Below are 13992 nucleotides of genomic sequence, written 5' to 3' on the forward strand. Positions count from 1 at the left end.
CACCAGCCCTGACCCCTGCCACCAGCCCTGACCCCTGCCTGCTTACCGACTACGGATACTCTTACAGGACTCTCTGTCCCTGGGCTCGGGTCGGTTTATTTGCATCCCTACCTCAGCCTTGCGGGCCGCTTCCTGATTTGAGACGAGCACCGGACAAGCCGGGACAGACTCACCTCACTGATCATCCGGTCAACACTAGTGATCAGAGGCTCCTCTGTAAGGCCGCGCTTATAGTGCCGGCGATGCGACGTCGCGTCAAAATAAATGTATTGAAGCCGTTGCGTGCGCTTATAGTAGGAGCGACGCGACAGCGCGACAGTTTGGTCGTGATCGCTGGAAGTCAATTCAATTAGATTTTTCCAGCAACCGCAGCGTGACGTCAGCGTCGCCGTCGCGCCGCTTTCACCGGCACTATAAGCGCGGCCAAAGTCTGCACACCGATTATCTGTGGAGGTAAAGCGGAGCATGGAGAAGGAGATTGAGGAGATGTTGAAGATGGGGGGATCTACAGGGCACAGATTCCCTGGGCCTCGCCAGTGGTCCTTGTTCCCAAAAAGGACAGAACCACCCGGTTCTGTGTAGACTACCGGCAGTTAAATGCCCAGACCGTGTTGGATGCCTATCCCATGACTCGGATGGATGAGCTGTTATACGAGCTCGCCGGGGCAAGGTATCTGACCACCATGGATCTGAGCCGTGGGTACTGGCAGATCCCATTGACCCAGGAGACGTGGGAAAAGTTGGCCCCAAGTGGCTTGTACAAATTTTCAGTCATGACATTTGGGATGAAGAACGTACCGGCTACCTTCCAGCGTCTGGTCAATCGCCTGTTGGAGGAAATGCAGGGGTATGCCAGGGCGTACTTAGACAACCTGGCGGTCTTTAGTACTTCCTGGGCTGACCATTTTCCTCATGTAGCTACGGTCCTAGTCCACATCCAGGAGGCCAGGCTAATGCTAAAGCTGACCAAGTGCCAAATAAGGATGTAACAGGTTGTATACCTCGGGCACTGGGTAGGCGGGGGTCATCTCAAACCTGAGCCCGCCAAGGTAGAAGCCATTGTGGGGTGTCCGGTTCCCAAGACCAAGAAACAGGTGCTAGCCTTTCTGGGGACAGCCGGATATTACCGCAAGTTTGTACCACTCTACAGTGCCCTGGCTAAACCCTTGACCGACCTGACTAAAAAGAGGCTCCCTCGCATGGTAACCTGGTCACCAGAGTATGAGGGTGCCTTCTCAGCTCTCAAGGCTGCCCTGGTAAGCACTCCAATCCTGGCCACTCCCGACTATGATAAGCGGTTCCTGATTCAAGCTAATGCCTCTAACTTTGGAATTGGTGCAGTGTTGAGTCAGGTCGGTGCTGAGGGGGTTGAACACGAACGTAGATATACACCCCCCCACTCTGCCTATTACCAAAGAATAGGGGTGCACAAGGGTAAATATATAACTTGTAAATAGAGAAAGAGTGGAGAGTGTTGCACAAGACTTGTGCTGTCCCTGCACTAAAGTACCCCTTTAAAGTGCACTCTCCGAGTATAATGACAATATACTATAGCGAGACTTGAGTAGTAGAGAAAGCATCCGTGTTAATACTAATAAGTAACCCCTAGTATGTAATGTACAGTGGATATGGTTAAAACCAATTTTATTAAACTCAAAACTAAAATAAAGTGGGGTCTAAAACTAATGCACATACAAACATATATAGATGGTGTGTTAGTTATAATATTAACACCCAAGGGGTATTGTAAACCCCTCTTACCATGTTACCTCCTTGGGATAAAGAACTGTTCAAGATAGTACTACAGGAATAATACTATCCTCATAGTGGATCAGTTCCAATGGCTGTGTTGCTGTATATTAGTCTCTGTTGGAGCGAGACTCTTAGGAGGTATGCATGAGCATAAAGATAAGCGTGATGGCGTGCGTAGTGTATACTAAACTACCTAATGACCTGGAACTCCTAGATATGTAGTAAAGCAGGCATCTCAGTAATTAAATGCGATGTCCATATCATTGTTACATATGTAGCATAGCTGAATACCCCCCTATAGGTAACTATGGGGAAGTTCAGTACGCAAGGGACGACACTTCGCTGACAGCACCACTGCTGTTGTGAGTATAGCCCTATGGAGTATAGATGCTGTGTGGTATACATGGCAATCCGCTTTAAAGTGGAGATGCCTCACTGCATAGAGCCTACGCAAGCCCCCGCAATGTGCACCGGCACCGCTGTGCAGCTGAGTATATATTCCCAACCCTCTGGGGTATCAGTGTGGGGCTAATATTTATCCCCAATGTGATATGAGGGAAAAGCAGCAGCGTAGATGCACCGAGAGAGCTGCTTCCGTAGCCACCTCCCCTGCTATTAGCTGTTTGTGGAGTTCCAGAGATATACCCATAAATTAATATATATATACAGCCGGGCCACTCATAGCGTGAGCGTGTTTTTGCTCAATGCCGCGTGTAATCTGTACTGTACTCAGTACGAGATTTGTACAGTTTGTTTGGTAGATATTAGTGTTTACCCTGTTTGCAGCAAGGCTAGGCTCCGTTTACCGCAGAGTATCCTGAGGGTTTACCTCAACATGCGGTTAAGTATAGATAGGTGGAAATACGCATTAATATATATATATATAACTCCTTCGTTGGGCCACGCCTGCAGTCAGCGTAGATTCCGCTCGCTGCTGGGTGCACTGTGCTTCCCTCTGTGTGAGGTTAGCGTGGCTCAACTAGTGCAAGATAGTTGCATTAAAAGAGATTTGGTAAAGATGTATAAATCTCCTGTTCTGTTCTTGCAGTGAGCGTTAGTCCCGCTCTCTGCTGAGTGTACCGAGTGCTTGCCTCCGTGTGAGGTTAGCGTAGCTCATACAGTACAGCAAGCACAATTTAACATTTCTTATCTCCTAGGTCAAGAGGACACAACGCGTTCAATCACACTCTCCCGACATATGTTTCGCTGTCGCTTCTTCTGGGGTTGAACACCCAATGGTGTCCCTGAGCTGCAAGCTATTAGATCGGGAGGCTGCTTATGCTACAGTTGAGAAAGCGTGCCTGGCCATAGTGTGGGGTCTCAGGAAGCCTCAACCGTATGTGTATGGCCGCCCTTTCACGGTCATTACAGACCACAATCCCCTGAGCTGGTTGCAGCGGGTCTCTGAGGATAAGGTTGGACTGAAGAAAAATGAACCCCAATCGAAGCACTCGTGCACAATGTTGAGATGATTGTATGAATTAAAACTCAATTTTATTAGGTACACAATAAAACAATGGGATTAAAAAAAGGATTAAACTAATTAACAATACGTTGAGAATCCCTGGGGGATATTGGGATCCCAGGGTTGGTGAGTGTTACCAGTGTTGGTGAATACACTGGCTCCAAGGGTCCTTAATAGGTAAACCTTGGGACTAAGTGTAGTCCTTATCTGTAGTGCCAAACAATACTGATAGAGCAAGTGATGCAACAGTGTTGACATGACACTGCATGGGGCTGATAGATATACACAGCCTGTCTGCTATATAGTGAGTGTCAAATTCAATCTATGAACGATAGTGCATCTGTGTACCTCAGGGGTTAGCAGCTCAGCTGAATAATGCTGCCCTGTGGAGTACACCAAATAACACAAGCTTAAGGTCTTATTGCTAGATCCTGTAGCTGATAACAAACTTGCCCAGATTGAAGTACAGTGCTCTTGTTAAGACCCTTGCTGGAGGTGCAAGAGGTACTTAACTAAGTAGATCACCATACAGGTATTTATAGTAGCAAATTGCCTGACAACGTGCCCTGAACCTTAGAAAACGTGTTGTACCCTTCCATGTAAGGTGGTCAACGGACTGCTCAGTGGGTGCAGGTAGGTACAGCTACAGAAAGGAAAGTTTTAACAGTGCCCTACACTTTACAACAGTACTTCAATTTGTTCAGATAAGAGGACATTGCAGGGGGAAGATCAGGGAAACTGGCTCTAGGGAGGTCCCTGCGCCTAGGATTATAGGGTACCCCAGTATTCCCCAGTTGGGTATGTTATCTGTGCATATGTATTGTTGTGGATTACTGCTTTCCAATAAATTCATTTTATAAACGCCTGTGTTTCTGTCTGGTGATATTGATTCCTAGTATTAGTCCTGGTCTCCCGTGACAGGGATGAATTGTAGGGAGCGTTTATATGGGGTAATAGGAGGAGTTATAGGGAGGGGTTATATGGGGTATTAGGATGATAGGGAGTGGTTATATGGGGTTATAGGGAGCGGTTATATTGGGTAATAAGAAGACTTAATGGGAGCGGTTATACGAGGGAATAGGAGGAGTTATAGGGAGCGGTTATATGGGGTAATAGGAGGAGTTATAGGGAGCGGTTATATGGGGTAATAGGAGGAGTTATAGGGAGCGGTTATATGAGGGAATAGGAGTTATAGGGAGCGGTTATATGGGGCAATAGCAGGAGTTATAGAGAGAGGTTATATGGGGCAATAGGAGGAGTTATAGGGAGCGGTTATATGAGGGAATAGGAGGAGTTATAGGGAGCGGTTATATGGGGCAATAGGAGGAGTTATATGGAGAGGTTATATGGGGCAATAGGAGGAGTTATAGGGAGCGGTTACATTGGGCAGTAGGAGCTATAAGGAGCGGTTATATGGGGTAATAGGAGGAGTTATAGGGACTAATATCAGGAGTTAAAAGGTAACCTGTCTCCCAATCTCTTTCTGCGCTCTCTCTCTCAGTACGATCTCTCTCTGACGGTGAGAAACTGTCACTTCTTACAAGCGGGAGAAATCTCAGGTGAGAGCACAGACCCTGGAGAGAGAGGTGAGGGGAGACCACTTATAATTGTGTGGCCTCTGTAAAACAGACATCCATGTGTGGCCCCTGAGAGCCTTCCACGTGTGGCCCTGAGTCTGAGATTCAATGTGTGGCTCCTGTAGGAACCCCCTCTCACCCGACTCCTCCTCTCTCACAGCTGGAAGAGTCCGCTCGGCTCTGGGGCCATGAGAAGCAGCAGCTCCTGACGCGTTTCTCTGAGCAGGCGATGGGATTCAGCCGCACTCGCACCACGATTCTACACTAGTCCCCCACGGTGAGGAGCTGTCTCTCTCTGCTTTCTACGGGAGGAAGTGATGTCACAGAATCAAAGGAAGTGAGCTCACAGGGTTGCGGAAACCTAGGAATTGAGGTCACGGGTGTGGAAATACAGGACAGGAAGTGAGCTGACATGAGACATTTGAGCTCACTTCCTGCTTTGACAACGTTATTTCATCCTATTACTCATTGTTGCATCACTTCCTGCTTGACCTAGTCAGGTTTGACCTCACTTCCTCCTTGCGTTGTGACCTCACTTCCGGCCTAATCCTTTATCCTCTCTTACCTGCAGAATGCGTCAGACCTGCCGCCACGGAGACACGACAAGCTGGACCCTTTTGAACGTTTAAAAAAAAGGAAGGAAGTCTCTGTGTTGTCACTTTTATGATGTCACTTATGGTACAGGAAGTTCCAGGTGTGATGTCACAGAACATTCAGCTTTCCCCAGGTGACAGGAAGACACAATGTCACTAAATGACCCAGCAGCAGAGATACCTCTAACACTGGGGACACGTCGCTGCTAAAGAAACTCCCTCTGACATGAGAACGTTACATTAATATCCCAGTCTATTCATCCCCGTCCTGCTGTCACCTAAGAGTCTGTGAGGATTCGCCATTCCGGCGGTTCTATCCCCTTAACCCTCACCTGTCCATTAGGAGCTAGAGGCACTCAAAGAAGGCATCTCAGCGGTGGTTCGCATGCGCAGTGCGCGGGCTCTGTCTGTCTCCGCGGTTCCCGTGTCCAGGGTCATTTTCCTCCCAGCGGCAATGACGCGGTACGAATGCGCGGTACGCACTCTTCCCGGCATCCTGTGATCTCCATCCCCCGACTCCGCCCCCGGTCTGACGATGAAGGTACGCAGCACAGCGGTCACACACGTCCCTCTCTTCTCTCCTCGGTTCCCGCCTCTGGTCTCCGCCCCCGCACTGACGCGGGTGCCGTGGCGCACACGAGTGGCGTGCAACCGGTTCGCCAGCGTGATTCGCGGGTTACGTGCGCTCTATACAGGTCCCACCCCTAATCCTAATCGGCTGCACAACAGGACGCAACTGCACGAGCCAGCAGCCTATCAGTGAGGGCTCCTCCACTTCCTGGTTGCCTCCCATTGGAGGGAGGTCTTATTTATACCCTGTCTGAGCTCTCCTTCATTGCCGAGCATAACCTCTGTTTTGTGACGCTGCATCTCACTGCTTCCTGTACCCTGCCTTGTCTGCCTCTTACACTTGCTGCCTGACCCTGCCTTGGACTTTGTGATACTCTCCTGCACTGACCCTGGCTTTGGAATACGACGACGCTGCTCTCTCCTGCGCTGACTCTGGGTTTGGCTTTACGACGACTCTACTCTCTCCAATCCTGACCCCGGCTACGTACCCCAAAGATCCGCTACTCTCCGCTCCTAGACCCGGCAAGTACCACGTTTACGCTGTCCTCTATAACCCTGACCTGGCTTGCAAGACTATCCTACACTCTAGACGCGCCCTCGCGGTTGTGGTCGGCGTTCTATACCAATCCCTACCTCAGCCCAGCGGTCGCGCCTCGTTTGTGGTGAGCTACGCGTTACATTATGCTCGGCCCAACAAACTTCGACCCCGTTGAGGTAGGAAGAGTCGTGAGCCCTCACGCCAACGTCCTGTCTAGCCTTGAAAACAAATTAGAATCTAGTGACCAATACCAGGGAACCCTCCAGGAGGACTTTAGGACCCTGTCCCTCCGACTACAAGGGACACACACGGACCACTCGCAGTTCGGCACTAGTACCATGGCCATGCCTTCTTATCTGTTCGAACCCCGACTTCCCACGCCCAATCGGTATGACGGGGATCCTCACGAGTATCGGTGTTTCCTTAATCAATGCTTCATTCAGTTTGAGATGAATCCTTCCCGCTTCACTTCTTCTCGTTCCAAGGTAGCCTACATAATCTCTCTTCTCGTAGATGATGCACTTGGCTGGGCTTCTCACATCTGGGAGCGAAGATCCGACCTCACCCAAAGCATAGGAGCCTTCACCTAGGAATTCCGCAGGGTGTTCGATACACCGGGTGTAACGCTCGGCCTGCCCGCAAACCAGACGAGACCCCGGTACTGAGGTGGAACGGACAAATTCCACGCACCTAACAGCAAGCGGGGGCGCGACCGGAGTGTGGAATGTAGCGTAGCTGGTCCAGGGACAAAAATAGATGTAATTCGGTACTTGCCAAATCCGGCGTAGAATGGTCGAGTCCGTAAGCCAATGGTCAAGGAGTAGAGATGGGTGCATCGTAGAGTGTCCGTAAGCCAAGGTCATGGAGTTGAGAGAGCTGCGTCGTCGAAGGTCTGTTTTCCAAGTCCAAGGGGTATAGAAGTCAGCGTGGTAGAGTCCGTAATCCAGGTTCGGGGGTCCAGAAAGCAGCGTGGTCGATATCCAAAGCCAAGGTCAAAATCCAGGGAGGTCAGCAGAGAATCCAGAGACAGGAACAGGGGCTGAAAAAACAAGAGAGCCAGGCAGAAGCAGACAGCACCAAGGTACAGTAGCTATGCAGAGCACTGGGAGAATGGGGAGACAGGACTAAATAGTGGGCTGGGACCTATCAGGGGAAGGGAGGAGCGGAGGTGTGGTCCAGGGATACATCCTGATAGGGGAGAGAAGCCTGGGGGCTGACCCGGGTAGAGCTGGGGCTGGGGAGCGCGCTAGTGCGCAGGCCCGCAAGGAGGAGGCGGGACTACACTCCGGATGCCGGGTATGAGAAGCTTGGGTCCGCGCGCCCCTGTAACGATGATGCGCGCGACCCGGAAGAGGGAGAGCAGCCGCGGGAGTGACGCCGACAGCAGAGGAACGCCGTCGAGGATTTGGGGCAGCGGCGTTAGAAGGTAAGGGAGCGCCGGGAGCGGGAGTCCCCACAGCACAGGACCTTACACTGGGTTGAAAGGTATCTGCAGCTTTACCAGTATCTAAGGGTATGAACACTAATATTGTAGTAGTAGAACGGTTCTCAAAGCAATCAACATTTTGTACTGCTCAAAGGCCTGCCTAGTTCGCCCAAACTTGCAGAGATATTAATCAAGGAGCTCTTCCGCCTTCACGGAGTTCCGGCAGTGATCGTATCTGACAGAGGATCGCATTTCGTATCTAAATTTTGGCGTTCTTTTTGTCTTCAGTTGGGCATATATTTATCTTCTGGGTACCACCCGCAAACTAATGGGCAGACGGAGAGGCCCAACCAGTCTTTAGAGCAATTCATTCGGTGCTTTGTGTCCGATTCCCAGTGCGATTTGTTGGAGCTTCTGCTGTTTTCATTAATTACGGGTTCCATCCTGCTACTCTTCCTCTTACAGTTGATACCTCTGGGGTCTCAGCCGCTGATGATAGGATCAAGGAACTTCAAACTCTTTGGAAAAGAACCCAAATTAATATTAAGTCAGCCGTTGAGAGGCAAAAACGGCAGGCTGATCGCCATCGCAGACCAGCTCCTAAATTCAGGCCTGGCGACAAAGTCTGGTTATCCTCCAAAAACATTAAACTGAAGGTCCCGTCGATGAAGTTCATACCTAGATTCCTCGGTCCATTCACTATTTCTGAAAAAATTAATCCGGTCGCTTATCGGTTGTCCTTGCTTCCGTCCATGAGAATTCCGTCGGTCTTCCATGTTTCGCTACTCAAACCAGTGATCCAGAACACACACTCAGTTCCTGTTCTACCCACTACCTCCGTTATGGTACAGAGCCTGCCCGAGTACGAGATTCAGTCCATCCTGGATTCCAAATTTTCTAGGCTCTGATTCACTGGAAGGGATTCGGTCCAGAAGAGAGGTCTTGAGTGCCTAGTCATCGGGTTCATGTGGCAAGAATGATCAGGAGATTCCACTTAAACTTCCCAGAAAAACCTTCATGGAGTCGCCCGGAGGTCGCTCCTAGAGGAGGGGGTACTGTGAGGATTCGCCATTCCGGCTGTTCTGTCCCCTTAACCTTCACCTGTCCATCAGAAGCTAGAGGCACTCAAAGAGGGCATCTCAGCGGTTGTTCGCATGCGCGGCGCGCGGGCAGTGCAGGGGCTCCGTCTGTTTCCGCGGTTCCCGTGTCCAGGGTACGTTCTCCTCCCAGCGGCAAAGGGATATCATATGGGCTTTGACCTGTGAAGCAGTCCAGACTCTCTGCTGTGCCGTCAGCTGTTTCCTTCCCTGCGTCTCCACGCTGAAAAATATCACGCTGACATTGACACTAACCACGGAGCCAGACGATCGCTCCTTTACCAGTGGAGGATTGAAAGAGCAGGACCGTGACGTCAGATGCTGCCCGAGTGCGGAAGTGAGACACGAGTAAAGCTGAGCAGAGCCAAGCAGATCTGCGTCGTTCTTGAACCCAGAGTGGTTAAACTGCCATTTTTTATTCTGGAGCATGTGAGTGAATTGGGGCTCCCTGCTCTAGTATTGATTGTTCATTAAAACTGTGTTGCACTATATTTTTCTTTTATCCTTCCTACATATGCTGCCAACATTGTTACCTGATTTCCTGTGATATTTCTCCAGCTGTGAGAGGAGTTCTTGCGCTTCGTGTCCTCCTCCACCTGTCCAATAGAAGCTAGAGGCACTCAAAGAGGGCATCTCAGCGGTTGTTCGCATGCGCGACGCGCGGGCTCCGTCTGTTTCCGCGGTTCCCGTGTCCAGGGTACGTTCTCCTCCCAGCGGCAATGACGCGCGACGCATGCACGGTGCGCACTCTCCCCGGCATCCTGTGGTCTCCGTCCCCCGACTCCGCCCCCGCTCTGACGTCGGAGGTATGCGGCACAGTGGTCACACACGTCCCTCCCTTCTCTCCTCGGGTCCCGCCTTCTGTCTCTGCACTGGCGCAGGTACCATGGCGCGCGACCGGGTTGCCAGCGTGATGCGCGGGTTACGCGAGGGGCATGCATGCACTCTAGAGGTCCCAACCCACTCCTAATCGGCCAGCACGATCCAGCAGCCTGTGAGGGCGCCTCCACTTCCTGGTTGCCTCCCATTGGAGGGAGGTCTTATTTATACCCTGTCTGAGCTCTCCTTCATTGCCGAGCATAACCTCTGTTTTGTGACGCTGCATCTCACTGCATCCAGTGCCCTGCCTTGTCTGCCTCTTATCTTGCTGCCTGACCCTGCCTTGGACTTTGTGATACTCTCCTGCACTGACCCTGGCTTTGGAATACGACGACTCTACTCTCTCCAATCCTGACCCTGGCTACGTACCCCAACGATCTGTTACTCTACACTCCTAGATCCGGCAAGTACCACGTTTACGCTGTCCTCTATAACCCTGATCCGGCCTGCAAGATTATCCTACACTCTAGACGCCGCCCTCGCGGTTGTGGTCGGCCTTCTATACCAATCCCTACCTCAGCCCCGCGGTCGCGCCTTGTTTGTGGTGAGCTACGCGTTACAGGGTTCCTGTAACCGGCAGAGCCAGGAATGACCTCACAGGAGGCGACAGCTGGACAGCACAGACACGCAGGACACAGAACATGGCGGCACACGGAGGGACCCGCGACGTCCATCACAGGAGGTGACAGCCGGACAGCACAGACACGCAGGACACAGAACATGGCGGCACACGGAGGGACCCGCGACGTCCATCACAGGAGGTGACAGCCGGACATCACAGACACGCGGGACACAGAACATGGCGGCACACGGAGGGACCCGTGACGTCCATCACTTGGGAGGGTTTAGCTTTTTTTTATTGATATCTTTCTTGATATATTAAACACACAAAGTGACTACCTGAAAAGATTGATTAAAAGGTTTTCTTAATGAGGCTTGCCACATTAATGTACAGTATTAAATAATAATTTGGTCATTAAACAAGGAACGAAGAATACATTTATAAAATGTGTCCCAAATCCCAAAGGATAAAAGCCAATGTAGGAAATACTGAGGCTAAAGTCTCTATGACTTCATAGAGTTTAGGGTTACAGCGAGGGGTTCATTTAGGGGTCACAGGGTCAGGAGGATGGGTTTGGACGGGACGAGGATAAGGTTGAAGGTCGTCTCCACCTCGGACATCCTGTTCACGTCAATCTTGAAATTCTCCAGAATCTAGAATGTGCGATAATAGATAAAGGGGGAGAAATAGTGCATCAAAACTCAGAAATAGTGCATCAAAACTGTTGGAACGAAATAAACACTGCATCATGACAGCAGTACTGCATCAACGTTTAGAAATACTGCGTCGAAACTAAATAATACTGCATCAACTTAGATGCAGCATCAAAACTCAGCAAGAGAAAGAGGAGGGGATATCCCCAACGTTGCCGCATATATTTGGCATAATCAATGATGTATAATAAATTCCTAAATTGAAAACCGATGACTAAATAATGTAGACTGTAAGACCATATAAACTGACCAGGGGAGAAATAGATGGTACAACAACCACCTCACCTGAATCCACCGGGGAGATAACAGTCTGTGGGGGGCCGCCCATGAAGTGAATCACCCCCTGTACCTGGATAACCGGGAGGTCCGATCTTCCTTCTGCTCCAGTAGGGGTAGTGGTAACCGGGGATCTTCGGCCTGGTGGTGATGACGGAGCCCCGCGTCTGCAGACACTCCTGCCGGCTCACCGGGTGCCTGAATGAGCTCCCGCCATGTTCTGATCACACTCTGTACAGGGGGGGCGGCTCATGGGGGGCCGAGTCAACGGTCCCAACCTCTTATAGTCTATATATCTCTTATTTCCTCCTTATAGTGATTTATTAGATTAATTATCACTTTTCCATTTGATCATAGCTTATTGTTCATTTATTTTTATGAGATTTTTTTATTTTGAATTTGACAATATAAATGTATTATTTTTATTATTTGTCATTTGTCTATGGATCTTGGTTGTTTATTAGGGTTTAGTTTAATTTTCACCTTTTATGATTCTATATTTATCTTTATATACTGTTTTTTTCATTTTTTATTATTCTTTTTTATTATTTATTTTTCTTTATGATTTATTTTCTATTTTTTTTTTATTCATTCACATATGTTTTGTTGTATGTTATATGTTTTTTAATATGTTATACTGTATAGTATCCATTCTGCGATTTACTATACCGTTGTCTATTAGGTGTTCTTTAGCACAATACACACGCTATCTTGTTATAGCGGTCAGTTGTTTAGAAGGATATTTAACCTATTACCGTTCAGCTCTGTATTGTTTCACAGCTTTTGCTTAATGAATCAGTTAGTCATTCACAGGGCGTGTATCTATAACTGACCTCTATTTAAACAGGGTTTGAGTGAGTGTTGGTTACTCTTTGATAAAGCGCCTCAACGGCGGGAAACGCGTCAATTTGTGTGTTTCTTTCTTTGGCACATATGCCCAATAAATAGTTTATTTCGCCTCCAGCCCTTTTGCTTTCTTGCAGTGCTCTACTTTTCCAATTTCTATTTTTGCTCAAAACTCAGCAATGCTGCATCAAAGTTTTGAAATACTGCATCAAAACTACATCATATTGAATCGACATGTGAGCGCTGCCCCCTCTGGTGGCTGCTCTGGGGAGTGCGGGTGGTCGCCGCACAGATGGGTCTCACTTACGTGTACAAGGAAAAGCTGCATCTCCATCTCGGCGATCCTCCGTCCTACACACTGCCGGGGCCCGAAGCCAAAACCCAGACCTTTGAAGTGGGTGGATACCCTGCCCAGCCAGCGCTCGGGAGAGAAACGCTCCGGGGATGGGAAGATGTCCGGGTTACGACCCATCGCGTGCAGCCCGACCTGGACCAGAGTCTGGGGGGAGGGAGGATAAGAGAGGGGTGAATAAGAGGGGAGGGACACAGACAAGATGGGGCAATAAGGCACTTGGCTGTTTCTCTCTGTGAACCAACACCAGAGTGCCTTGTTGCCTGGAGGTAACCCAACTCCAGAGTGCCTTATTACCCAGCATCTCAGTGCCTTATCCCCTGTTGGTTCTTACCCCCTGGGGTATAAGGTAGTTCTGGATCACTGTTTCCCGCTGGGTGTATCTCTGCAGGGTGATCGCCACGGGATGCAGCCTGAAACACAAGGCACACAAGGTATCATGGGCAAGATGGCGCGATGCTCTGCGGAGCAGATAGAGTGATGCTCTGCGGGGCACTGCGAGGTACCATGTAATAATGCCCCCTCTATGCGATATGCTCCTCCTGTTACCTGAGCGTTTCCTTCACGGCTGCTTTGACCAGTGGGATGTTCTTGAGCAGGGTGGTGAGGTCACTCCCATAAGCCTCTGTGGCCGCAGTGACCTCTGACCTAAGCCTCTCCTGCACGCCTGGGGAGCGGGCCAGCTCGTACATAGCCCACTGCAGTGTCATGGAGGTCTGGGGGGGGGGGGAAGAAGAGAGGGGATGTCAGGAGGAGTTATGCTTCCTGTACTCCTCTGCCCCCGCTCCCTGCCCTACCCCTCTCTATACCTCCGTGCCCTCTCTGTCCCCGCTCCCTGCCCCTCTCTATTCCCCCGTGCCCCCTCTCCTCCCTGCCCCTGCCCTCTCTATCCCCCCCTCTTTTTTCTCTCCTTTGTCTACTCTCTTCCTCCTCTCTCACCGTGTCCACTCCTCCGGCCATCAGCTCGGTCACACTGGCCTTGATGTCCTCTAGAGGAAGCTGCTCCTGCAGGAGAAGACTGGACAGGACCCCGGAATATACACTGTCTGACCGCTGCTTCAGGGCCCCGTATATACCCTGTATACAGCTATCAGCTGGGGGTAGGGATGGGGGGAGGAGAGCGGTCACAACACACAGTATATATCACTACACACAGTATATATCACTACATATACCAAGATACGCCCTTTCCTCTGTTGCTCGATTGCAAGAACTCTGACTCAGGCCCTCATTCTCTCCCGTCTTGATTACTGTAACCTCCTGCTGTCCGGCCTTCCTGCCTCTCACCTGTCTCCCCTACAATCTATCCTAAACGCTGCTGCCAGAATCTCTCTACTCTTTCCTAG

At 50.2% G+C, this 13992-nt stretch overlaps 1 protein-coding gene across 1 annotated transcript; it reads right to left on the reverse strand.

Moving 5' to 3' along the window:
• Window positions 1–10803: 10803 nt before the first annotated feature.
• On the reverse strand, window positions 10804–13744 carry LOC142469195 (cholesterol side-chain cleavage enzyme, mitochondrial-like; the record flags this gene model as incomplete). Its single annotated transcript, XM_075576158.1, has 5 exons — window positions 10804–11112; window positions 12602–12793; window positions 12981–13059; window positions 13196–13362; window positions 13586–13744. Coding segments are annotated over 5 exons (699 nt in total), but the record flags the coding sequence as incomplete, so codon positions are not given.
• Between the last annotated feature and the right edge of the window lie 248 nt (window positions 13745–13992).

The sequence above is a fragment of the Ascaphus truei genome, chromosome 18 (genome assembly GCF_040206685.1).
Source record: "Ascaphus truei isolate aAscTru1 chromosome 18, aAscTru1.hap1, whole genome shotgun sequence".
NCBI classification, from domain to species: Eukaryota; Metazoa; Chordata; class Amphibia; order Anura; family Ascaphidae; genus Ascaphus; species Ascaphus truei.